Below are 26,445 nucleotides of genomic sequence, written 5' to 3'. Positions count from 1 at the left end.
CCTCTCCTGGGTATCTACCCAAAAAATCTGAAAACATTTATCCATAAAGACAACTGTGCTCCAATGTTCATTGCAGCTTTATTATTTACGGTGGCCAAGACATGGAAACAACCAAATGTCCTTCAATAGATGAATGGATAAAGAAGTTGTGGTATATATACGCAATGGAATACTATTCGGCAGTAAGAAAAGATGAAATAGGACCATTTGTGACAACATGGATGGATCTTGAGAGTGTAATGCTGAGCAAAACAAGTCAGACAGAAAAAGTAGAGAGCCATGTGATTGCACTGATATGTGGTGTATAAACCAAAAAGAACAAAAGAACAAGACAAACAAATGAGAAACAGAAACTCATAGACACAGACAATAGTTTAGTGGTTGCCAGAGGGTAAGGGGGGTGGGGGGTGGGAGATGAGGGTAAAGGGGATCAAATATATGGTGATGGAAGGAGAACTGACTCTGGGTGGTGAACACACAATGTGATTTATAGAGGACGTAATACAGAATTGTATACTAGAAATTTATGTAACTTTACTAACAACTGTCACCCCAATAAACTTTAATTAAAAAAAAAAAGAAAAAAGAAAGAGAGCAGAACTAAAGCCACTGGGGACGCTGCTGAGTCTGTAAAATTCTGTGACTCCATACTGCTTCTCATAAAGCTAATAGACCAGATTTATATGAAATAATTATGGGACATTAGATTACACAAAGCTAAACAAGAACAAACTGGAGACTTATTTAGGGGGAAGTAAAAATTTTATGTAAAAAACTCATACATTTATAAAGTCTCATTGACTAATAAGCGAAGAGCTTGAGTCAAATCAACTTGTAAAGTGACACTGGGTCCTGTCCTTATCATAAATTCATCATCAGAATTATCCTTCAACTTGGCTTGTAGGAGAGAATACTTTTTTAATCCTTTAGAGTCTTTTTAATTTAATCCCAGGATGTTATCAAAATAAGTAGTGTAATATGACCGTAGTCTTTGGAAGGTAAAGACCAAGTCTACAGGTATTAAAACAGTTGTGGGGGCGGGGCCCCAGAGAGTAGTTTCCAGGCTCTCGGCCTCACATAGAAAGGTGTTGGCTCAGGTAGTAAATGGCCAACTGTGATTGCATGGCCATCAGCTGTGGCTAGTTGGCTGTCAGCTGTAACCAGTGAGCCATTGGCCACAATATAACTGCTGTGGCTATGCTAGGAGAGAGGGAGAGAAGAGAGAAGAGAGAAAGGATGGGGCTAGCAAGGAGATGGCGGCTGGGCTGGCAAACGTGGATGGCGGTTTGCGGACAGTGTGAATCCAGCCTCCAGTGAGAGTATAGTGCCGCAAGAGAGAATAAAGTGGTATGACTCCCCTACCTATGGCTCCGTGGGTGTTCCTTTTTGGCCTCACCATATCCTGCGTTCTTGTATGGGGAGCGGGACCAGAGACCCCGCAGGCCTCCCTGCATGACAAATGGTGCAGCGAGCAGGGTCTCCCGCACGACAAATGGCGCAGCGAGCATGGTATGGTGCCGGCCAAAGCTCTCCGAAGGATGGTGGAGCAGTTTGTGCGTATGAACACTCAGTCTGAGGAAGACCAGGAGGAGCAGCTGCCGGAGAGCTGGACCCCCGTGGAGAGGTGGAAAGATGTGGACGGTTCTCCCACCAGCACAGGAAAAGCCATGCAGCTGCTGGAGAGCTGGACCACCGTGGAGGGGTGGGAAGATGTGGACGGTTCTCCCACCAGCACAGGAAAAGCCATGCAGCTGCTGGAGAGATGGAGCCCCGTGGAGAGGTGGAAAGATGTGGACGGTTCCCCAACCAGCACAGGCCGGAGAAAGCAAAGGTCGTTGCAGCCCTGTGGGCCGGGGAAGTTCCTGCTCAGGCAGCCCGGATGCAGGACTTATAGTCCCAGGAGGTAACGCTTGCTGAGTCCTCCGTGGGAGATGAGGGTGAGGTCAAGGTCGTCCCTCACCCCCAGGACAGCCCTGGTGAATGACTATGGACTATGGGGAATTGCCTTCCATCCCTAATTTAATGGACCGCTTGACTGTTTGTTTGGGAACTGTTGTTAGTGGAACTGGGGGATATTTGCTTTTGTCTTGACTGGCCGCCATTGAGAATATGTAAGCACCTTGATTGTGAGTCGCTGTTGTTCCAGCAGGGTACCCTGAGAGGCACAGAGAGAGTGGCAGTGCGCTGAGAGGTCTGGCTGAGCCCTGAAGATACCCTGGCTGTGCCCAGGAAGTCGGGCTGTTCCCAGAGAGAGTGGCAGTGCCCTGAGAGCCCTGGCTGTGTCCAGGAAGTTTGGCTGAGCCCTGAAGATACCCTGGCTGTGCCCAGGAAGTCGGGCTATTCCCAGAGAGAGTGGCAGTGCCCTGAGAGCCCTGGCTGAGTCCAGGAAGTCTGGCTGAGCCCTGAAGGTACCCTGGCTGTGCCCAGGAAGTCGGGCTGTTCCCAGAGAGAGTGGCAGTGTCCTGAGAGCCCTGGCTGTGTCCAGGAAGTGTGGCTGTGCCCACAGAGAGTGGCAGTGCCCTGAGAGCCCTGGCTGTGTCCAGGAAGTGTGGCTGTTCCCAGAGAAAGTGGCAGTGCCCTAAGAAATCCTAGCTGTGCCCGGGGAAACTAGTGGTACCCTAAGAAGTCCAGGAAGTCTGGCTGTGCCCAGGAGTACTGGTGGTGCCCTGAGAAACCCTGGCTGTGTCCGGGAAGACAGGTGGTACCCTAAGAAGTCCAGGAAGTCTGGCTGTGCCCAGGAGTACTGGTGGTGCCCTGAGAAACCCTGGCTGTGTCCGGGAAGACAGGTGGTACCCTAAGAAGTCCAGGAAGTCTGGCTGTGCCCAGGAGTACTGGTGGTGCCCTGAGAAACCCTGGCTGTGTCCGGGAAGACAGGTGGTACCCTAAGAAGTCCAGGAAGTCTGGCTGTGCCCAGAAGTACTGGTGGTGCCCTGAGAAACCCTGGCTGTGCCCAGAGAGCCTGGCTGTGTCCAGGATATTGCATTCACCCCCAGGCTCCTCGCACAGGTCCCCTCGCGGAAGACGCTTGTCGCGTAGATTGTGAGGCGAGAGCCTGTAGGGGTGGAGTGTGGGGGCGGGGCCCCAGAGAGTAGTTTCCAGGCTCTCGGCCTCACATAGAAAGGTGTTGGCTCAGGTAGTAAATGGCCAACTGTGATTGCATGGCCATCAGCTGTGGCTAGTTGGCCGTCAGCTGTAACCAGTGAGCCATTGGCCACAATATAACTGCTGTGGCTATGCTAGGAGAGAGGGAGAGAAGAGAGAAGAGAGAAAGGATGGGGCTAGCAAGGAGATGGCGGCTGGGCTGGCAAGCGTGGATGGCGGTTTGCGGACAGTGTGTATCCAGCCTCCAGTGAGAGTATAGTGCCGCCAGAGAGAATAAAGTGGTATGACTCCCCTACCTATGGCTCCGTGGGTGTTCCTTTTTGGCCTCACCATATCCTGCGTTCTTGTATGGGGAGCGGGACCAGAGACCCCGCAGGCCTCCCTGCATGACACCCCGCATGACAACAGTTCACTGAACATTTGGTGTTGGTGTTTTAAAATATGTTTAGGTTCAGTAAGTTTTGTAATAGTTGCATTTGTGTACACTTCGCTTGCTGTTTTATTTTTCATGGCTGTTAAAGGATCCATTGTATTAAATTTGTAATTGTATTTCAATTGAAATTGTAATGAATGTTTGAGAAAAATTAATTTACTTCATTTTGATGATTAGCTATATACATTTAATGATGGAGCGCTGATTCGTTACATGTAATTGCAGCGGTAGGAGCAACGCAAATTGACTGCAAAGAGAAACTGAAAATCTTGTAAAGATGCACAAGCTCATGAAGTCAATGACCGTGATGCTGGAGAACTGCTCAAAACACCACAGACCGGGGGTCATCGAACCACACCCGCAGACCCAATGCAGTCTACCACTTGTCACTATAAATAAAGTTTTATTGGCACCAGCCACACCCATTCATTGACATACCGTCTATGGCTGCTTTCACGCTATAAGAGCAGAGCTGAGTAGCTGCGACAGAACTCTTACAGCCTACAAAGGCAAAAATACTTACTATCTAACCCTTTGAGAAAAGTTTCCCGACCCTTGCTATAGGCAGACAAGAATCTGGCAAATTGGACCAGAACACTTAAAAAGTGAAACGCAAAAAAAAAAAAAAAAAAGTGAAACTCTAAAAAGGATCATGACAAGACAGATACGCCAAAAGAAAATAATTAACATATCAAAGGATACAGAGAATCCTCTTGGAAAATAAGTAAATCCCAAATTATCCGTACAACATCATAGTTTGAGAAACCCCAGCATCACATAAAAATGATCATATCAGAGCTATCACAAAATTGCGCTAAATGAAGCCCCTCCAAAATCAATATTTGATTCTTTTTTCATTCTAAGAATTAGCCCATAGTCATAATTATAAACTCAGTTTTCTAATATAGCAAGCCAGACATTTTCATGTAGAAGTTTTTTTCCCCCAAGAAAATGTCTTAAGCGAGGCTTCTTCAGTATTTACTATGTTGTCCCCATTTGTGATTTTTTTTCTCTTGTCGTCAGTTAATATGAATTTTGTATTGATCTATCCAGTTTCGGCTACTGCAGGGCAGATTCAGATCCTGAAAGGTTGTGCCTGGAACAATCACCACACAACCACCACCTAAGAAATGGGGAGACACAAGAGAAGAGACTTTCAGAGGCAGTCAAGCATCTTTATGGGTGAGCCCAGGAGATGGGCAGGCTGGCTTACCTTGTGATTGAGGAGGCAGTAGACCAAGTAGATGTACACGCCCTGAAGGACGTTGATGCTGGTAAAAGAACAGGCAATCACCGGTCTGATGGGATCCACGACTCCTTCAACCAGAAAGAAGCTAAGGCCCCAAGAACAGCCCAAAATGAACATCTGAGCAATGTCTTTAAAGGTCAGCATCTTGCCAAAACCAAGGTGCAGAATGATGTCACCTGTTTCAACGCCACCATCCACCTCAACACGTTATGTCACGTAGCAGGATGCTTTTACACTTGCTTTAGGCTTGGGACCATTTAGAATGTCAGATTGTTAAACATGATTACCATTGGCTGTCGTGTTAGAGATGAACTGATATGTAACATGAGCATAGTATAATGTATCTCAAGTAATTATTTATACAAAGCAATACATAAATACATTTTATGTTTGGTATAATTAAATAACATATGTTTCAGTGTTTGTAATATTAACATGATGGCACTGTATTATTATTATATAATTGTATTAACTGTCTTCTATTTTCTGTCTCTGTTGCTTTGGGGCCTTGCTGAACCTGGAGGGACCGCCCCTCCAAGGGTTAGCCATTCACAGAGATAAAGAATTCACACAGAAGCACGTCTTTCCAATGCAAGCTAACCAACCTAGAGCCCACCCCTTCCACCACCTCCTTTATAGCTTCTCCTTACCTCTCCCACCTACTGTCCCACCCCCACCCTCCCATCATAGCATGGCCCTCCCCTTGGGGTCTGTGAGGGTGGCAAATGATGTTTGCAAGGGCAGCTATCTCCTGATCTGTTGTCTTTACTATAACTAACACTTGCATAAAACAATAAGTTCACACAATAATATTATATGCATATATATATATATATATATATATATATATATATATATATACATGTTTCAAAATATTAAGTACTGGAAAGGACTCATAAAAGAAATACATCCTCAGCGCTTCATATGCTGGCTAAGTTTTAGTTTTCACATGGACCATATAGTTCCCCAAGTCATAAAAATGGGGAACACTGCTCAGGCTTATTCCCTTAACTCAGAGTTTCTCAACCTCAGCACCACTGACTTTGAATAGGATAATTCTTGGAGGGTAGGGGTGCTGCCCTATGCATTGTAGGAAGTTTGGCAGAATCTCTGGCCTCTACCAACTAGATGGCAGCAGCAATCATCCGCTCTCCATCCCCAACCAAAAATGTCTCCAGAAAATTGCCCCCAGTTTAGGACCACCACCCTAACTTTGTGCAGTGAAAAATTCTGCAAAAAAACCCCCACTTGTCTCTGCGTTTTCTGCTCTGTGCCACCTACCTGGTATTCTGCATCCTGGATACTTCATTATTGAGGGAGCTGAGTTTGTCTCTTAAAATCCATAGTGTGGTCAGATAGAAGGACAAGTTGATCTGTAGAAGTGACATGAAGGATAGAGCTTAAAGTAGCCTTATATCCAGTATTTACAATTAGATAGGAAATTGATGTAGGAATGTATTCTAGAACTCGTAAAATATATGTTTAAGATTTCTGAAACTCACTGGATATACACCTTGATTTTTAAAATTAGCTTTTTTTTTCTGATCAGAGATGTAATACACAGGTATTATCAAAAAGTAGGAAAAATGCAAAAAAATATACAGAACTTATCTGTAATTCTGCGCACAAAGATAAGTACTATTTCCATTTTGATGCTTATCTTTTCAGAGGTTTTTTTTTTGTTTTGTTTTATTTTTGTCATTATTGTTCCTTATGCATACCAAAAATTTAAATTATGCATTAAATGTTTTGCATGGCCATAAAAAAAAGAGATTGAAGATCAAATTCTGTCTGCAAAACACATTCTATGTGGTTACATAACACGCTGTCATTGGGGAAAGCTAGGTGAAGGATACCTGGAACTCTCTGTACTATTTTTGCAACTTCTTGTGAGCCTTAAATTATTTGAAGATGAAAAAGGTGATGGAAGGAGAACTGACTCTGGGTGGTGAACACGCAATGGGATTTATAGATGATGTAATACAGAATCGTACACCTGAAATCTATGTAATTTTACTAACAATTGTCACCTCAATAAATTTAAAAAATAAATTAAAAAAGAAAAGAAAAAGATAACAAGCTTGGCGAGAATGTGGAGAATTGGAAAACTTGTAAACTGTCGGTGGGAATGTAAAGTGGTGCAGTCCCTGTGGAAAACAGTATGGAGGTTCCACAAAAAATTAAAACTAGAACTACCACGTGATGTAGCAACCCCACTTCTCTATTTCAACTCAGATTTGCTCCACGTGACTTTCCACAAATAAAAGGGTCCATAATTTCTTGCCATGCTCTCTCTGTCTTAAGTCCAAGAACTCTACAGAAAATGTAAACAGGTCTTTAAATTTCACAACTAAACATGGTAGTCTCTAAAAAGTAGAAACCCACCAGAATAATAACAAAAAGAGGTCCTATGAAAGACCAAATGAATTTTCTATGGAAATCGAGCCAGCAGCTAAAAAAAAAAAAAAAAGAATCCACAACTTTCCATATCTTTATAAAAAGAAGCAAATACATTAAAATTGAAATATCCTTTACTGAGCTGAAGCATAGGGAGAACTAGCACAGAAACTAGGTCAGGGAGAAGTAAATAATAACAATAATAGTAACAACAATAACAAAGAAAAAATTAACACTCATTAACGTCCATTGGAAATTGATTAGGTTTTAGGTATTGTAGCACAAGCCATTCAATTACACACAGGCTTGACTGAATGCTGCCACATCATTATAGTATCTGAATTCAATGACAAAACCAGAGCAATGGTTTTGAATAGTCCAGAGTTCCTGAAAGTTGGCTTTCCCAACATGACAGGGTCACTCCTGTGCATTATGAAACATTCAGCACGGTCTCTGGCCAACCCCATCCCAAGTTGTGACAACCAAAATTGTCTCCAGACATTGCCAAATATCCACTAGCTGAGAACCACTGGAATAGGCCAGTAACGAAGTAAATATATATTTTGCATTTAGTAACAATAATATTTAGGTTCAATTCCAACTGTTGTCCATAAACTTTAACTTTTTCTCAAGCTGTCTTTCCAAAGTAAGCTGTTTTACCACTCAGTTCAGTGGAGACGTTTGTACATTGTTTCTTTTCCAAGAGTCATCTCTACCCTAAACATATGATTGATTTGCAAATTAGAAGAGATTATGAAAGAAATTCAATGTGTAGGTTGGTAGACAGAATACTGCTACCCTCTACCCTCCTCATCCCCCCCCGCCCCCCCCCCCCCGCCCCTGAGGGTCTTAAAGATGTCAATGTCCTAATCCCCAGAATGTGTGAATATGTGACCTTATATGGAAAAAGGGACTTTGCAGATGTGATTAAGTTTAAGGATCTTGACATGGGGAGATTATCCTGGATTATCTGAGTGGATCCAATGTAATCACAAGTGCTCTTAGAAGTGGAAAAATGGAGGTAGAAGGAGAGTCAGGATATATGAAGGGTGGTTAGACAGATGCAATGTTGCTGGCTTGGAGGACAGAGGAAGGGGACACAAGCCAAGAAATGTGGGTGGCTCTAGAAGCTGGTAAAGGCAAAAAAAAAAAAAGAAGGATTTTCCTTAGAGCCCCAAGAAAGAATGCACTTTGCTGACACCTGGGTTTTAGCCTAGGGAGACCCATGTTGGATATCTGAGCTACAGAAGATAATACATTTGCATCGTTTTAAGCCACCAAGTTTGAGCTAATCTGTTATAACAGCAATAGGAAATTAATATGGTAAGGCATTTAAAAACTCACATGACAAAGTGTACCTCTCAGTGGCCCCCCGACCACACTAACTCAAAACATCACCCCATCTATATTCCCATTTCCTAGTTTGCTTCTTTTCAACGGAACCTCTCATGACCTAAGATTATATTGCGCGTCTGCTTGCTTATTGTCTGTTTTGTTTCCTGAGAACAGTGCTGGTAGTAGATGTTCAATACATGTTTGTTCAATGAATAAGCAAGTAAATGAACTAACCAGTGAACCAATGAGTGTGACTTTATGCTCGTATGATTATTTCCTCATTACAAAGACACCGTGCTTACCGGGTACGTGTTCCATAACTGCTGGGTCTGACACCTGCCGACACAGCTACAATCACAGCCGGGATCCCGTAGCCCAAAGCGTACATGAACCTCTTCTTGAACTTCCCCACACTGATGCAGTTGGCCACCTTGAGGTTCCTGACAGTTAAGAAAAGCTGCAGCTCTTCGAGGAGCATCCAGGTGAAGGAGGCCAAGCAGAGGTAGTGCAGGCCCCCTGAGATGATGGAGCACAGCAACTGCAGGGGAGGGAAGAGTGGATGCGTGGAGAACAAGGTGCGCCATTCCTATGGGACACAAGGTAAATGGGACAGAGTCGTACAGAGTCGCAACAGGCTTAGATGGAGTTCTTGTACTTTGTGGAGTCAGCTCACCGGTCTCAAACTCAAGTACTTACAGAGGGCCAGGCACATATCTGTGAAGCCGGCCAGCTTTGGGGAGCAGGCTGTGATGGGAACCATGCTCCAAGACCCCTCTTTCAAAGCGGCAGTTGCTACTCTCCTCCAACTATTGATTCTGTGCAAGAATGTGAGCCCATTGCTGCCAGCACTTCCATTCTTTCAAAGAGTTGGAAATCGGGATTGTCATGCAAACATCTCCTAAGTTTTAAATGCTGGCAACTATTTCTTTAAGTTGTGGTAAAATATATATGACACAATTTAACATCTTAACCATTTATAAGTGGGTAGTTCAGTGGTAAGGACATTCATATTATTATGCAAGCATCACCAGCAGACAGCCCCAGAACTCTTTTTATCTTGCAAAACTGAAACTCTGCGCCCATTACACAACAACTCCCTATTCCCCTTTTCCCTGCCAACCCCTGGTGCCCACCATCTACTCTCTGTTTCTGTGAATCTGACTCCTCTAGGGACCTCCTGTGAGTGGAATCACACAGTATTTGTCCCTCTGTGTCTGGCTTATCTCACTGAGCGTCATGTCCTCAAGGTCCATCCAGGCTGTAGCAGGTGTCAGAATGTCCATCCTTTTTAAGTTTAAATAATCTTCTCTCCTATGTATAGACCACATTTTGTTTATCCATCATCTGTCTATGACACTGGATTTTTCCCACCTTCTAGCAGGTATTATAAATAACGCTGCCATGAACATGAGTGTGCAAATATCTCTTTGAGATATTGCTTTTAATTCTTTGGGGGTAAATACCCCAATGCTAGTAATGCTTTTTAAATGCTAAAACATTGAGAAAACTCAACAAAAAACAACTGCTGGCCAGTTAGGCCCGGGAAACAATTTTGTGACCTTTAATTTAGATCCATCTTGCTCATGCATATAAAAACTATCCAAGAGAGATGAGTATTTTGTGTGTAAACTTTCCATTTAGGAAAGTTCCATTTAGGAATAGCCTTAGATGAACCATATTGTCCTGTAGTCACAAAATAAACGGTTCAGTTACCTCCTTTATATGGGGGATGAGCTTGATGCCGATAGATTTGCACAGTCTATGATGGGAGCTATGAGAATTCATGGGGCTATTTACATTTTAATTAATTAAAATTAAACAAAAGTTGAAATTGAGTTTCTCAGCTACACTAGCCACATGTCAAATGCTCACTAGCCACGTGTGGCTGGTGGCTACCATATTGGAGAGTTCAGCTATAGAACATTTTCATCCTCGCAGGAAGTTCTGTTCGAAAGTGCTGGTCTAGATCTGTGAACCCTGGATTCAGTGAAAGACCTAAAATCTCATAACAACTCCTATGTGATTTCAGCCCAGTTATCTCCTTGCCTTAAGCCTCTGGTTTGCCATGTTAAAATAAATTAATTTGACTAGATATGTGATTTTCACCATTTTATGGCCAGGGAACTCTGTTCTAACACTCTTTCCCAGAAGCCACCAATGACAGCAGTAAAATGGCAGCTATTGGCAATGAAGGGGTGGACTCTCCAGCCAAAGTTTTGGACTCTCCTTCCATCTTCCTTCCTCCAGCAGCCGCCAGTGAGCTCGGTGACCGTAGTCGGGAAGCCACTGGAAATGTTCTCAGAGAGGTAGGTTCCCGCTGATTCTCCTTCCTTGGGCTTAGTCCGGTTGATGCTCATGAGGAAGAGCAAGTCGGCCAGGAAGAGGCAGATGGAGAGCTGCAGGTGGAGGGAGGTGCCGGTGTTCTGGATGGGTCGGCGCAGGAGGAAGGTGAGGGCTGCCAGGAAGAGGCACAGCAGAGACAAGCTCGTGGGGCTGAGCTTGTGATCACATAGCCAGGGCGCCATCTGACTATGAGCCACCAAAGGGAGAAATCTGTCATAGTCTCCAACTGTGCACTACGTTCCTGATGGGGAGTCAGATGGGCTTCCCAGTTCAGCCCCTCCGATCAGGGACTTAACCTCTCTGAGATGTGTTGTCCCCATCTTCAACATGGGGCAGTGTTATGGGTTGAACTGTGTCCCCCAAATTCATACATTGAAGTATTAACCCCCAGGACCTCAGAATGTGACTATTTGGAGATGGCGTCTTCAGAGAGGTAATTAAGGCTCCATGAGGTCATTAGGGTGGGCCTTAATCCAATATGACTGGTGTCCTTATAAGAAGAGGGGATGAGGACACAGACACACACACAGAGGAAAGACCACGTGAAGGCACAGGGAGAAGACGGCATCTACAAGCCAAGGAGAAAGGACTCAGGAGAAATCAAACCTGCCAACCCCTTGAACTCGGACTTCCAGCCTCCAGAACTGTGAGAAAATAAATTGCTGTTGTTTAAGCCACCCCATCTATGGAACTTTGTTATGGCAGCCCTGGCCAACCAATACAGCATTAATAACATTTTCTACACAGGATTGTTGGAAAATTGAAACCACTAAACCGGCATTTTCCAATGAAATATCATATGAGCATTATTCATTATAGCCAAGATATGGAAACAACCTACATATCCATCAATGGATGAATAGATAAAGAAAATGAGGTGCATATAGACAATGGAATATTATTCAGCCTTAAAAAATGAGGAGATCCTGCCATTTGCAACAACATGGATAAACATGGGGCACATTGTGCTAATTAAAACAAGCCAGACGCAAAAAGACAAATACTGCATGATCTCATTTATATGTGGAATCTGAAATAGTCATACTCATAGAAGCAGAGAATAGAATGGTCATTGCCAGGAGTTGGGAGGAGGGAGAAACAGGGGGACGTGGTCAAGGGTACAAAGTTTCAGTTATACAAAGTGAATGAGTTCTGGGGATCCAATGGATGATAGTCAACAATACTGTATTTTTGCTAAGAGGCTATGTGTTAAATGAAATCTTCTCATCACAGGCACACACAAACTGGGAACTTTGTAGAGGTGATGGGTAAGTTATTTAGCTTGATTGTGGTGACCTCTCCACAATGTACACATATATCAAAACATCAAGTTGTTCACCTTAAATATATACAATTTGTTTTATATCAAGACTATCCCAATAAAGTTTTTTTTTAAAGAAAAGAAATATCCCATGAGACACAGGTAATTTTAAATTTTCTAGTAATACCAATAAAAATGTAAAAAGAAATGGTCTACTTCATTTAACTCAAGGAAGTTTTATTTACCAACGTAGAGATTACCTTTAATCCAGTTGACGCCACGAGTATGGCAAAGCTGGAGAGGTGGTTGCAGCTGCAAAGGTTTTGATTTTCATCCGAAGAAATGACTTGAAAGCCTTTGTTAGACCAAGATGACCCATGTCAGTAGACACAGAGGGCCCGTTCCTTTTCTTTCTTCATCTGGGGATTAATTATATTGCCTCTTAGTTCAATCATTTAATAACTATCATTTACTGATTATTGTTCATATCCCAAAATATGCTAAGCATTTTGCATATGTTATCTCATTTAGCCCTCACAAAAGCTTCATAAGGTAGGTATTAATATACTCATTTTACACAAGAGTAAATTGAGAGTTAGACCACAGTATCACATAATCAATGTGGAGATGGGATGCCAGTCCTGGAGTTGTGACTTTAGAGCCCTGATTTTTTTTATTTTTATTAAATTTATTGGGGTGACAATTGTTAGTAAAATTACATAGATTTCAGGTGTACAATTCTGTATTACATCATCTATAAATCCCATTGTGTGTTCACCACCCAGAGTCAGTTCTCCTTCCATCACCATATATTTGATCCCCCTTACCTTCATTTCCCACCCCTCACCCCCCTTACCCTCTGGTAACCACTAAACTATTGTCTGTGTCTATGAGTTTCTGTTTCTCATTTGTTTGTCTTGTTCTTTTGTTTTTAGTTTATATACCACATATCAGTGAAATCACATGGTTCTCTGCTTTTTCTGTCTGACTTATTTCGCTCAGCATTACACTCTCAAGATCCATCCATGTTGTCACAAATGTTCCTATATCATCTTTTCTTACCACCGAATAGTATTCCATTGCGTATATATACCACAACTTCTTTATCCATTCATCTATTGAAGGACATTTGGTTGTTTCCATGTCTTGGCCACCGTAAACAAAGCTGCAATGAACAGTGGAGCACACGTGTCTTTATCTCTAAATGTTTTCAGATTTTTTGGGTAGATACCCAGGAGAGGGATTGCTGGGTCATATGGCAATTCTATTCGTAATTTTTTGAGGAAACTCCACACTGCCTTCCATAACGAGAGCCCTGATTTTTAACCATCACTCTTTAATGCCTCTCTCATATTATAAATGAGAAGAGGAATGAAAAAGAAGACCATTTTTGATGTCAAGGGAATATGACTGCCTAGAAGAGAGAACACCTGTTGTCTTCCCTAATAACAGTCCAGTCCTTTTCTCCCTTATAATTGTCATTGTTACCATCACAGTCAACATTAACAGGGTGTCATCCATGTGCAGGGACCATTCTAAAGACTACTAGAATAAATCAATTAATCTTCACAAGACATGATGCTGTTCTGAGTAGCAGAATCTCAGCCTAATAGGTTGAGCTCAGCACAAGGTAACAAGAGGTTAGGTAACTTGCTTAACTAGTGAATAGGAAGAAAGGTGGGATTTGAGCCCAGACTGTTGAGTCCCAGAGACTATACAATACCTGTTGTGGTTTAAAAAATGTCCACAAATTCTTTGACACTCCATTCAAGAGATCAAGCCTATATCCCCTTCCCCTGAGTGCAGGCTGGCCTTAGTGACTCTCTTGTAATGAATATAGTAATGCAGATGTGATGTTGTGTGAGTTCTGAGACTGTCCACCTTGTTCTCTCTGGTCTCTTGGATCACTCACTCTACAGGAAGCCAGCTGCCATATTGTGAGAACACTCAAGCAGCCCCTTGGTGACGTCCATGAGGCAAGAAACTGAGGCCTCCTGCCAACAGCCACATGACGGAGCTCTCTTGAAAACAGATCCTTCCACCCCAGTCAAGCCTTCAGATGACTAAAGCCCCGTCGGACATCTGGATTGCAACCTGGAGCCAGAACCACACCACTGAGACACTAAGCCACTCCCAGTTGCAGAGCAACTGAGTGAGATAAATAATTTTTTTAAGTACGGCGCATAGTAAGCACCTCAGAAAAACCTAATGACGATCAGTCGTCTCATACGCTAGCTCCATATTGGTTCCTTCTTAAAGTGGAGGAACTATATGGCCCCAGAACTGGGCCCCCTCCTCTAGATTGGGTCTGACCAGTCCAGAGCCTTGGGGGACGCTTGGGGGGGCTGATTCTGAAAAGGTTATCTCCTAAAGGGTATACAAGTTTCCCAGGGAGCCACATCACACTCTTGGCTCACTTTGAACTTTCCAACACCATGCCCTAAACTCTCCTGGATAAGTGAAAATGTAACCTGCTTTTAAAAACTTCCTACCTATGAGTTCATCAGTATGGAACCATGCCCATTTAATTACTAAACTCCTGCGGATATAATAAAGTCACCTGGTTTACACACTCCTGTTCATGCTGAAACATGAAATTAACAGACCCGGAGAGTGAGGCATTCTTCTTGGATCCCAGGGTACCACTTACTACCTTGGAGTTCAGGTAGAAATGATGCAACTTTTCCTTCGTCATTAGGTTTTCCTCAGACACAAAGTTCTCATTGATGATGGAACCAATGGAAGCATAAGCTATAAATGCAACAGTACCTGGGATAAAGAAGAAAACCCCACTCAGTTTTAAAGATACCCATTTGATGGCAAAGTAAATGATTTAAGGAATCATCTATGTTCACTTTCATGTATGAGTAGGATGCCAAGCCATTGGGAAAAAATGATTTTAGCTCCCATTTATTGAGCCTTTACTCTGGGGCATTGTGCTGAGTGAGTCGTTCACATAAATAACCATAATTTTAAAATTTATTTTTTGTTTTTAACAATAACTTAATCCTCATGGCTACTCTTAAGATAGGGATAATTTTCTTTTACATTTTGCAGTTAAGGAAAATGAAGATTGAGATATTAAGTAACAAACCTCAGGTCAGAGCTAGGAAAAGGTGAAGTAGTTATATATTTCTGAAAAATTGCAACATGAATGATTGAATTAATGGAAGGAAGGAAGGAAGGAAGGAAGGAAGGAAGGAAGGAAGGAAGGAAGGAAGGAAGGACAGATTGCCAGCAGGTAAGTTTGCAGTGGGGGAAGCTCATATGAAAAGCAATAAAAGAAAAATCTTAAAGGTTATTAGGGATTGTGGACAGCTTTAAAAATGAGCTACAGAAATATCAAATCATGTTGTACATCTGGAACGAATACATCAATTATGCCTCAATTTAAAAATTTAAAAAATAAAATGTAAAAGCAAATAAATAATAAATATTGAATATTTAGGAGTTTTCAAAAAAGAGCTAAAGGCTGTAGTTTTCCTGTAGGAAACGGAAGCCATTCACCATACAAGTGAGGGGGTAGGGAGAATGACACCGAGCTTTAAGGAAAGTAACCTAGAGCCTCGTGGAGGACAGAGGCAACTTAAGGGAACTGAGAGGGAAGTCATTAAGAAATCTACAATTCTAGGTCCACTCTGACACATCCCAAGTAAACAAAATAGGAAATTAGATTCCTATCTTCCCCCCCCCCCCCCCCCCCCCGGGGATGTGAAAGCCAAACGTGAATTTCCCCGATTCCGGCTTTATAAAGATCTGTGAAAATTAGGTCACAATGAACCCTGTTATAAAGGTGCAACCTGGCATTTCCCTGGGAAATTCTCCCATCGTGTGGTCTAAATTTTAGGGCCACCATGTCCTGTACCTTCCAAGCTCTCCTTCTCAATGGTGGTGCAGTGGATGTCTGTTATCTGTTTTCTGCTTTCAGCCTGAACGCCGTGTTCTTCAGCGAGCAGCAATTCTTAACCTTCAGAGTTTCAATGGCTGAAAGACAGAGAAGGTGTGGGAGACACCAACTCGGCTGCCTGCTCCAATGTGATAATCCTCCAATGGGATGCAGCCAGGGAAAGCCCGCATGCTGCTGGATTACTCCTCAGTTGTGTGGAGAACTGCATCCTCGCCTTGTGGCATTTAGCCAAGTTCAAAGTGTAAACTACGATTAACCAGCCACTTTCACTCTTTTTTTCCCACGATTGTGGTAAAATATACCTAACACAAACCATGTTTAAATGTGCAGTTTAGTGGCATTAAGTACATTCACACTGTTGTGCAACCATCCCCACCATCCATCTCCAGAATTTCCTCATCTTCCCAGACACTCTGTCCCCATTAAACACTCACTCCCCTCCCCTCCCCCAGACCCTGGCTCCCATCATCTACTTCCTGTCTCTGTGAATCTGACTCCTCTGGGGACCTCCTATAAGGGAATCACACAGTGTTTGTCCTTCTGTGTCTGGCTTATTTCACTGAGCATCATGTCTTCAGGGTTTATCCATGATGTAACAGGTGTCAGGATGTGCTTCCTTTTCAAAGGCTGAGTAATATTTCGTTGTCTGGATGGACCACATTTTGTTTATCCATCATCTGTCAATGAACACTGGGGTTGTTTCTACCCTTGGCTACTGTGAATAACGCTGCTATCAACACGAGTGTGCCAATACCTCTTCAAGACCCTGCTTTCAATTCTTTTGGGTATGGACCCAGGAATGGAACTGCTGGATCTTAGGAACATTCTCTGTTTAAATTATTGGGAAACAGCTATACTGTCTTCCACAGTGGCTGTACCATTTACATTCCCACCAGCAATACACAAGCATTTCACTTTCTCCACATCCTTGCCAACACTGCTATTTTCTGTTTTTTTTTTTTACAACAGCCATCTAATGTGCCTGAAGTGGTTCCCTGGCTCTTTAACCCAGCACGGACTCAGGCCAGGAAGGGAAGGCAGAACAGAAGAACCACTTCCAGGTCAGCAAGGGCGGCCTGCATGCAAAACGATGGAGGGCAAGAGCCTGGTGTTTGGGAGCCACCACCCTGCTGTGTGGGACATGCTATGGGTGACCTTGGGCTGGTGGCTTAATCTTTCTTAGCTTTAATTTCTTCATCGATGAGTTGGAGATGGTAATAATAGTCACTGAAGCAGGAGTTACCATAGGATTAAAGAAATTCATTAATGCACAAACACTTTTGGGGCACCTATTACGAGCCAAGCCATAGTAGCAAACGAGAGAGATGGTGTCTCTCAGTGTCCTGGATTATAGAAAATTTGCACTCTGGTTTTATTCCCCTGGATTTTTCTCTATCTGTGTATACTCCATGGAAAATGAAAGACTGTATTCAATGCCTCCTTTATGTACCCCTGCAAGTGTCTGCAAGTGCCAACAAACGCGGGACACCGGCCACAAGGAATAGTTTCCCTCCGCCCCCTGCTGTCCACGGCCGGAATGACCACAAACCAGGAAGGACTCAGGTAATATACCTGGGTGGGTGGGATGGAAATACCAGTCAGTCTGCAGGCTGACCACTGATTTTGTTAATTGGCCTGTTGTCGTTGAAGAGTATGTCCTTGTTCTTAGAAAATTCACACTGAAGTATTAAGGGGTAAATGGTCTACATCTTCTAAAGTGTATTAGAAAAAAATACTACGTGTATGTATATTATATATATACACAAATGTATGTATATGTGTATGTATTATATATACAAATGTGTGTATGTGTGTATTATATACATAATACATAATGTGTGTATTATATATATAATATGTATATTATAATACTTATCACAAATATATAAGGCAAACTGTTAACAGTTGAATGGGGGGGATTGTGTTAGGTATTCTTTTAATTTGTCTGTAAGTTTGAAACTATGAAAAATGAAAAGTTATCAAGGAAGAAAGAAGAATGGAAGGAGAGGGAGGGAAGAAATGGGCTTGGCCAACATGATTTTTTTGTTGTGTGTCTGGACCAAAAGAAACAAGACTCCATTTTGGTAGTTGAGTACAATTCACCTGGAAGGGATGAGAGAAATAATCTCAAACCCTTATATGGCAACTACTATGTGACAGGGACTGTTTTAGCCCTTTACAGAGAGTAATACCAACTCCACAACAACTCCATGAGATGTTTTTACGGATTAGGAAATGAGGCACAGAAAGGTTAAGTAACTCGCCCAAGGTCACACAGCCAGTAAGTGATCGAGCCAGGATTCACAGCTAGGAAGTCTGGATCCAAAAGCTATGATCTCAAGGGAAAGTTTTCACCTTCAGGCATCCTGAGAAGCAGTTGATTTTGTCACAAGAAATAAGGCAGGTTTTGGAACCTTTTCTTTCAGTCCTAGGATGCTATGGAGAAGTTCTTAAGATGAAGATAAACTTGGCTGCCAGCGAGTGGCATTGGGGGTGGGGATGCGATAGTTTTCAATCCCTCCAGCCTCAAAAAGCTATGCCTAGCCTTGCTAGTATGTGGTTGACCTTTTCTTATTGTGGCTGCTATGAAATATTAAAGCCTATATTTGGTTTACATTCTCTTTGGGTTGGAGGGCTCTGGTCCAGTTGAACAGGATAGTGACTGGCCTAAGGGACAGTTTGAGGAGGAAGATGAGTGAGGTAGTAATGGACTGGGTTTGGAGGATTGTGGGAAAGAGAAAGGGGGGCAAGGATGCCTCTTGGGATTCTGGTGGAAGCAACGGAAAGATACCAGGAAGAGAGCAGGGTTGCTTTGATGAGGCATTATGGACCTTTTGAAAGCATTAGGCAAAAGTGGAAAAATGACCTTCTCATCCTGCCTTTGTATGACTCTGGGGAGAGTCTTCAATATGAACCCAATAACAAGACCTCTAGGATCACCTTAGCTCCAACAACACAAAATTGCTAGTTTTTGACCACTTTTGACTTACAAAAATGGCAATTTCATGTGGCTCAACCTAATTAACTAAGAATTGTCCAGCTCAGGGAAACCATGTCAGATGTTGTCATTGTCTGTTGAGACAATGGGGGCAAGATCACATTCTGGAATGTCCCTGTTGCAGTGAACAATCCCATTTAAATATACTGGGCAGTGATTAATACTTTGCTTTTGGTTTTAAGCACCAACATACCTCTGCTCCATGAGTTGTGTATTCCTGAGAAAGACCAAGCAGGAAAGCCCTGTGAGAAATAAAAGAAAGGAGTTAGCATTTCAGGAATTGTCCTTAAATCCTTCAGTGGGCTTTGGAAAGTCACTGGGCCATCCACTTTATGTTTCTCCCAGGAAATCTTGATTTACAATGTAGACGTTAGTTACTTGACTACAATGAAGGGTTGCATGTGACATCGAGCTAAATGTATCATTGTCGTAGACCAGGTTCGTACTAGGCTCAGTAGTTTGTTAATTTATGTAGACTCAGTTCTCTTTCTCTCCTAATGACAAGCAAATACACTTTATTAAGTTTTTAGTCAATTTTATAAAACTAATAAACCTTAACAAACTTGATAAAATGATCTATTTTTCAGAAGTTGCTGAAAAATTACATTAGGTTTAAGGTGGCGTGGCTGACGACCAATTTGAATAAAATCAAAATAAATGTTCATTACTCATACGATACCCCCCCCCCCAAATGTGGGGAAATATATATAAGGATGGGAAGAGTGGTCATTTCTAAGTGGTTTTCATTTTTGTTTGTCTGTGTTGTACAATTTTTCCTATGGTAAACATGGATTACTTATATAGTGACTTCAAAAGCATATCTTTAAAAAAAAAAGTGACATGCTAGTGTAGAAAATAGGCTGCGAGAGTGCTAGAAAACACCAGCATTCGAGAAAAAAATATCATCATTATGACCACCACCACCTCCAGCCCCAGCAATATACAGGAATACTGCCAGTTTTTGTGACGCTCATAAATTTTAATCAGTGACCATACTTGTTTTGAAGACAAAGTTCTGCTTTTTAAGCAAAGCTTTTGATTGTCCTGACAGCTGAAACCCCACCTTTTCTTTCTTGTGTGTGTCACTCTGGCTGTTCTGATAAAACCATTAGACAGAGCTTCTGTTCCCTGACCCCATCAGCTCAACTCCAAGGTCAGCTAGAGGGAACAGCCCCTTACCCTGTCACTCCAGTAGGCAGGCACCAGCTCCACTCCTGAAACGGAGCAGGACCCAGTGATGGATGTGGTTCTTGCAGAGCTGGAGGTTGAAACAAACCAAAAAAGGAACTCGGGCAATTTGACCTCTCAGTAACACTGTCCTCCCTTTTCACAATGCCCTGTAACTCTGATTTATATTGTACCGGGTTGGGTGGGTGGGGGTGGGCATGGGGCAAAGAAGAGGAGAAGAGAAAATAAGAGAGACGGTGAAACAGGAAACGTTTGGACTAATCAGCAAGGAGGAAGCTCAATTGAAGTTGAAAGAAGCAAAACATCCCCTCCTAACTCTGAAATTTTAGAATTCTCTAATTTCGTCTCTCTGTTTCAGCATCCTACCTTGTACCCATCAAATTCCATAACGGTTCTGAATGCACAGAAACAGAGAGTAGAGTGGTGGGTACCAGGGCTGGGGGCGGAGGAATTGGACAGAGGCTGTTGAAGGTCACAAACGTGGAACTCACAGATAAGTAGACCCTGGAGCTCTAACGCCCAGCAGAGTGACTATAGCCATCAACACCATATTACAAACTGCAAAGTGTCTCAGAGAATAGATCTCCATTGTTCTCAGCACAACAAAAAAATGGTCATTATGTGAGGTGATGGAGGTGTTAGCTAACTATGGTGGTCACCATATTGCAATATAGAAAGGTTTCAAATCAACACATACAACTTAAACTTACACAATGTTACTTGTCAATTATATCCCAATAAAAATTTTTAAATTAAATTTTAAAAGATAATGGTTTTGATGCAGACAGCTACAGTGGAACAGACAGACAGGGAATGAGTTTCGCCAACCCCTGACAAGCACCTTCGAGATATTATCTCAAGGACTCCTCCCAACATTCTCAAGAAACAGAATCTCTTCTTAGCCCCATTTTACAGAAGAGGAAACTGAATCAGAGTGGTTCAGGGATTTGCGCAAGATTACACAACGGGTAAGCGTCACAACCCCACCTCTCACTATGTGATACCACTCCAGCCTTTTTCATTAAGTGCTCCTACACACCCTGGATTTCTGAAATCTCACTCCTTTTAATAACACCATGTTACTAAACCAACAGTCCTGAGGACCAGAACGTGTCCTGCTTTGTGCCCTAGGGAGGGGAGAGGATGATCATGGTAAGATTCTCTCCTGCTTGTTTGGAATAGATCCTCTGAGCATTACATGGAGATGTAAATTCATTTCCAACTCTATTTAAATGCCTCAGCACTCCCTGGAGACCCTCATGGACTGTCCCCAGCGTATCCCCAAATCCAAAGTTCCCTGTCAACTGCCAATTTTCATGTATACATGTTAATAAGACTGAAGAAGAGAGGTACTCAATACTGAAACTTTTTAAAAAAATTAACTATACCAAAGGTCAGGAATTTCATGTTGATTTTGTTTTCTGTAGATAAATTTACCAATGAAGCTGTTTTCTAATTTTCTTTTTTTAGCTCATGCTCCATTTTATTTTATTTATTTTTAATTCCCACAGCTTCCTTTGAATAACTCCTTATTTCAGGGGCTGGCCTTTGCATTGTAGGGCATAGAGCACTACCCCGGGGCACTACCCAACAAACGTTCAGCATTCTCCCGAAGCACGACAACTAAAAATGTCTCCAGAATCACCCCCCGTTGAAACTACTGCTTTAAATGTTCTTTCTATCTGCAAGGAAATTCAACATTGTATCTAAAAGCAAATAAAAACAATTAAAATATTGAATGTGCCTATGTCAGCACACCCTTAGAAATCTGGACATGCCACTCTCGGGAGGTGCCCCTCACACCACCCCTCCACCAGCTCCAATGCAATAACCTTATACAACTATTCTAGAACCAAAGAAAATAAGATGTTTAACACTGACCACATAGGTGACAGTTTGTATTCTTAACCATAGCTACTCCAGCTTCTAACTGATAACAGACAGGGGACTGTCATCTTATTTCCTATTTCTCAAGGAGTCTTGGGGTTTCAAGAGGGCCACTATTTGTTTGTGTAATTGTCATGGGTCAACGGAAGGTTGAATTAAAGGCAGTGTCCTGAGTCCCACCTTCTGCAAACCATTGGGTTTCACATCATTCCCCTTGCAGAACTCTCTGGTCACTTAGTCGCTCGTGGACCCAGAGACCACACAAGTAGAACATTGCTGACTTTGGGGTGCTAATGAGCTAAGCCAGCAACCGCCATGCCAGCACTGCATGCTTGGCCAAGTGTTAAAAAATATCTGCATGTCCATGTTCATTGCAGCGTTATTCACAATGGCCAAGATATGGAAACAACCTAAGTGTCTGTCAACAGATGAATGGATAAAGAAAACGTAACACACACACACACACACACACACACACACACATGCATATACATACAAAGGGATATTATTAAGCCTTTTAAAAGAAGGAAATATGTCATTTGTGACAACATGATGATTCTGGAGGACCTTATGCTCAGTGAAATAAACCAGACACAGAAAGACAAATATAGCATGAATTCACTTATATGTGGAATCTAAAAGAGTCCAATAGATAGAGGCTGGGGGTAGAATGCTGATTGCCAGGGGCTGGGTGGGTGTAAGGAGAAATGGGCAGATGTCAGTCAAAGGGTACAAACTTTCATTATATGCAAGGTGAACAGATTCTGGAGACCTGATGGGCAGCATGGTGACTGTAGTTAATACTGCATAGTGTACCTGAAATCTGCTAAGAGAGTAGATCTTAAGTATCCCCACCAAAAATTGTTCTTAAAAAGGTAACTATGTGTGGGGACAGAGCCAGGAGTGCAGTTTCCAGGCTCTCGCCCTCACATGGAAAGGTGCTGGCTCAGGTAGTAAATGGCCATCAATGGTGGTTGGATGGCCATCAGCTGTGGCTAGTTGGCTGTCAGCTGTAACCAGTGAGCCATTGGCCACTAATATAAGTGCTGTGGCTACACTAGCAGAAAATGGGGGCTAGCAAGAAGATGGTGGCTGGCAGCGCGGATTGCAGTTCGGACAGTGGGTTGCAGACAGTGTGGCTCCTGCTTCCTGTGTCTCCAACCCAGCCTCCAGTGAGAATATAGTGGTGTGACTCCCCTACCTATGGCTCCGTGGGTGTTCCTTTTTGGCCTCACCATGTCCTGCGTTCTTATGTGGGGAGCGGGACCAGAGACCCCACAGGCTGCCCCACGTGACACTATGTCAGAGGACGGATGTTGTGGGGACAGAGCCCCAGAGAGTAGTTTACAGGCTCTCGGCCTCACGTGGAGGGGTGCTGGCTCGGCTGTGGATGATTGGCCTTCGGCTGTGGCCGGTTAGCCGATTGGCCGCTGGTATAACTGCTGAGGCTACGGAGGAGAGCCGAGGACTGCCGAAGAGCCGAGCAGAGCCGAGGAGAGTGGAAGAGAAGAGAGGAACAGAGTCGAGAGAGTGGAGGGGAGTCGTCGGTTGGTCGGTTGGCGGAAAGGCGGATGGCAGGTCACGAGTCCGGTGGCCCCAGCCTCCAGTGAGACCATAGTGGTATGACTCCCCTACCTATGGCTCCGTGGGTGTTCCTTTTTGGCCTCACCATATCCTGCGTTCTTGTGTGGGGAGCGGGAGCAGAGACCCCCGCAGGCCGCCCCGCCTGAAAAATGGCGCAGCGAGCAGGGTCTCCCACATGACAGATGTGTTCATTAGCTTGACTGTGGTGATTGTATCACAATGTCCACATATATCAAAACATCACGCTGTACACCTTAAATGTACATAATTTTCATTTGTCAATTATACCTCAATGAAGCTGGGGGTGAGAAAAATAAACGGAATCAAAACCCTAGAAGGAGATATTAAATGTTAACACCTGCAGCTCAGTAGGTAAAGGAGAGGATGGGTTGACAATAATAGTAAAATAGAAACATGTCAGTTCCAGACCTCAGGCTTTTAGGATTTGACCTGTGAAGTAGAGAAGTTGCTTTCCTTCCTCCTTTTCCTGGTGTTTCTGACACTCAGAAATTACTTTGAAATGGGTTTTCTTAGCCTGTTCTTACCTAGACATATACACACATCAGACTTTCCTATTTCTTAATTCCTTGGCCTCTAAGGGCTCGCTTCCTGGTAGAACTGGGACTATCACGCTCCCTATCTGACCGCTCCCTCATACCAGCCAGACCCCCGTTACAGATGCCCTGCTGCCAACCTCTGCTTCCTGCTCGACAATGGATGGATTTCCCCATCAGCTAAATGAAGCTGGTGCTATACCGTGGGTTGGAGATAAAGCATTTCATCTGTTTCCTAAGTAATAAATTTGAGGTTCACATCAACATGAAGGGAACACTGTGCTACTCCAGAGGGAGTAACAGAGGTCCTTCAGGAGATGGAGACTCTGTGTTGTGGGGACAGAGCCAAGAGTGCAGTTTCCAGGCTCTCGGCCTCACATAGAAAGGTACTGGCTCAGGTAGTAAATGGCCATCAACTGTGATTGGATGGCCGTCAGCTGTGGCTAGTTGGCCGTCAGCTGTAACCAGTGAGCCATTGGCCACTAATATAACAGCTGTGGCTACGCTAGCAAGAAAATGTGGGGCTAGCAAGAAGATGGTGGCTGAGCTAACAAGAGCGGATTGCAGAGAGGCGGATGCCGCCAGCGAGACTATAGTGGTATGACTCCCCTACTTATGGCTCCGTGGGTGTTCCTTTTTGGCCTCACCATATCCTGCGTTCTTATGTGGGGAGCAGGAGCAGAGACCCCGCTGGATGCCCCACACGACACATGGCGCAGCGAGCAGGGTCTCCCGCACGACAATGTTCTTTCCCTGCCCCAACAAGGCCAGGAACTGACTGTGGCACTGACCACGAACTATTAAAATCAAAGGTTAGGGAAAGCAGGAAAATCACCTGTAGGGTCTGTTACATCAGACTCCTGGCGCTACCTTCAAGGAGGCTGAGTCCCTGGGGATTATCAGGTGGCATGTGAGATTTGCATCTCTAACAAGCTCCCAGGTGATGCTGATGCTGTGGAGCCACAGACCAGGTTTCTCAAAGCTGAATGTGCATTGCATCACCTGGAGATCTTCTTAAAATGTAGAGTCTGGTTCACTGGATCTGGGATTAGGCCCAAGATTCTGCATTTGGAATAAATTTGATGCCGATTATTGGGCCACTGTCATGCAGGGTGGCATGTGGGGTCTCTGGTCCTACTCCTCACATAAGAACGCAGGACATGGTGAGGCCAAAAAGGAACACCCACGGAGCCATAGATAGGGGAGTCACTATAGTCTCGCTGGCAGCTGGGTTGGAGACACAGGAAGCAGGAGCCACACAATCCACAACCTGCCGTCCACTTCTCTCTGCCAACCAACCCCACTTGCTAACTGCAATCCGCTCTTGCTAGCTCAACCACCATCTTCTTGCTAGCCCCCATTTTCTGCTAGTGTAGCCACGGCCGTTATATTAGTGGCCAATGGCTCACTGGTTACCGCTGACGGCCAACTAGCCACAGCTGATGGCCATCCAACCACCATTGATGGCCATTTACTACCTGAGCCAGCACCTTTCCACGTGGGGCCAAGAGCCTGGAAACTGCACTCCTGGCTCTGTCCCCACAGCCACACTTGGAGCAGCCAGAGGGATCAGTGTGTTTGTCTATTGCTGGTGCTGAAAGCATCCAAAACTGATTCACTTCCTATATGTATTTTTGCAGGGAGAAGACTCACTTTAAAAAAAAAAAATCAGACTCAAAATATTCTGGGATGCAATAGAAGAACATTTAAGAACCCCAGTCTAGAGATCTCTTCGCTTTATTTCCTCTCCTCTAGAGTGCTAACCCAAGTGCAGGACTGAAAAAGTTCCCAGACCCAATTCCAACATGGTGGGGTTCCCCCACACTAGTAGAGTGTCCAAGAATTCGACTCAATTCTGACACGATCTACCTGGAGATGGCATCAGATTCCACAGATTAAGGGTCCACTGCTACAAGACTGCCCCCAGCGCCCTACACACACACACACATTTCAGTAGCCAGCCGCAAGCCCAGGCTCTCTGTGCTTCTGACCACCTGGCCGTAGACTGGAACTTCCAATGACCCCTCTAACTCAGAATGCCAACCCTAAGTCCAGGTTCTTACCTGTGCTTCTGAACAACTGGCTGTAAATCAGAGGTTGCACAACCCTCTCCTTGGGTTTGATTAATTTGCTAGAGTGGCTCACAGAACTCAGAGCAACAATTTACTTACTAGATCACTGGTTTATTAGAAAAGGACATAACTCAG

The 26,445-nt window shown here is 43.6% G+C and overlaps 1 protein-coding gene across 1 annotated transcript; it reads right to left on the bottom strand.

Annotated features, from left to right (window-relative positions):
* Positions 1-3,506: 3,506 nt before the first annotated feature.
* Positions 3,507-11,041, bottom strand: LOC109434061 (putative adhesion G protein-coupled receptor E4P). The gene is given in 6 exon segments (XM_074338708.1): positions 3,507-4,658; positions 4,749-4,928; positions 6,062-6,157; positions 7,170-7,236; positions 8,819-9,053; positions 10,846-11,041. Coding segments are annotated over 6 exon segments (792 nt in total). The 3' UTR covers positions 3,507-4,640.
* Positions 11,042-26,445: the final 15,404 nt, after the last annotated feature.

The sequence above is a fragment of the Rhinolophus sinicus genome, linkage group LG07 (assembly GCF_036562045.2).
Source record: "Rhinolophus sinicus isolate RSC01 linkage group LG07, ASM3656204v1, whole genome shotgun sequence".
NCBI classification, from domain to species: domain Eukaryota; kingdom Metazoa; phylum Chordata; class Mammalia; order Chiroptera; family Rhinolophidae; genus Rhinolophus; species Rhinolophus sinicus.
Note: the sequence above shows the minus strand (reverse complement) of the source record. Positions and strands in the feature narration are given on the sequence as shown.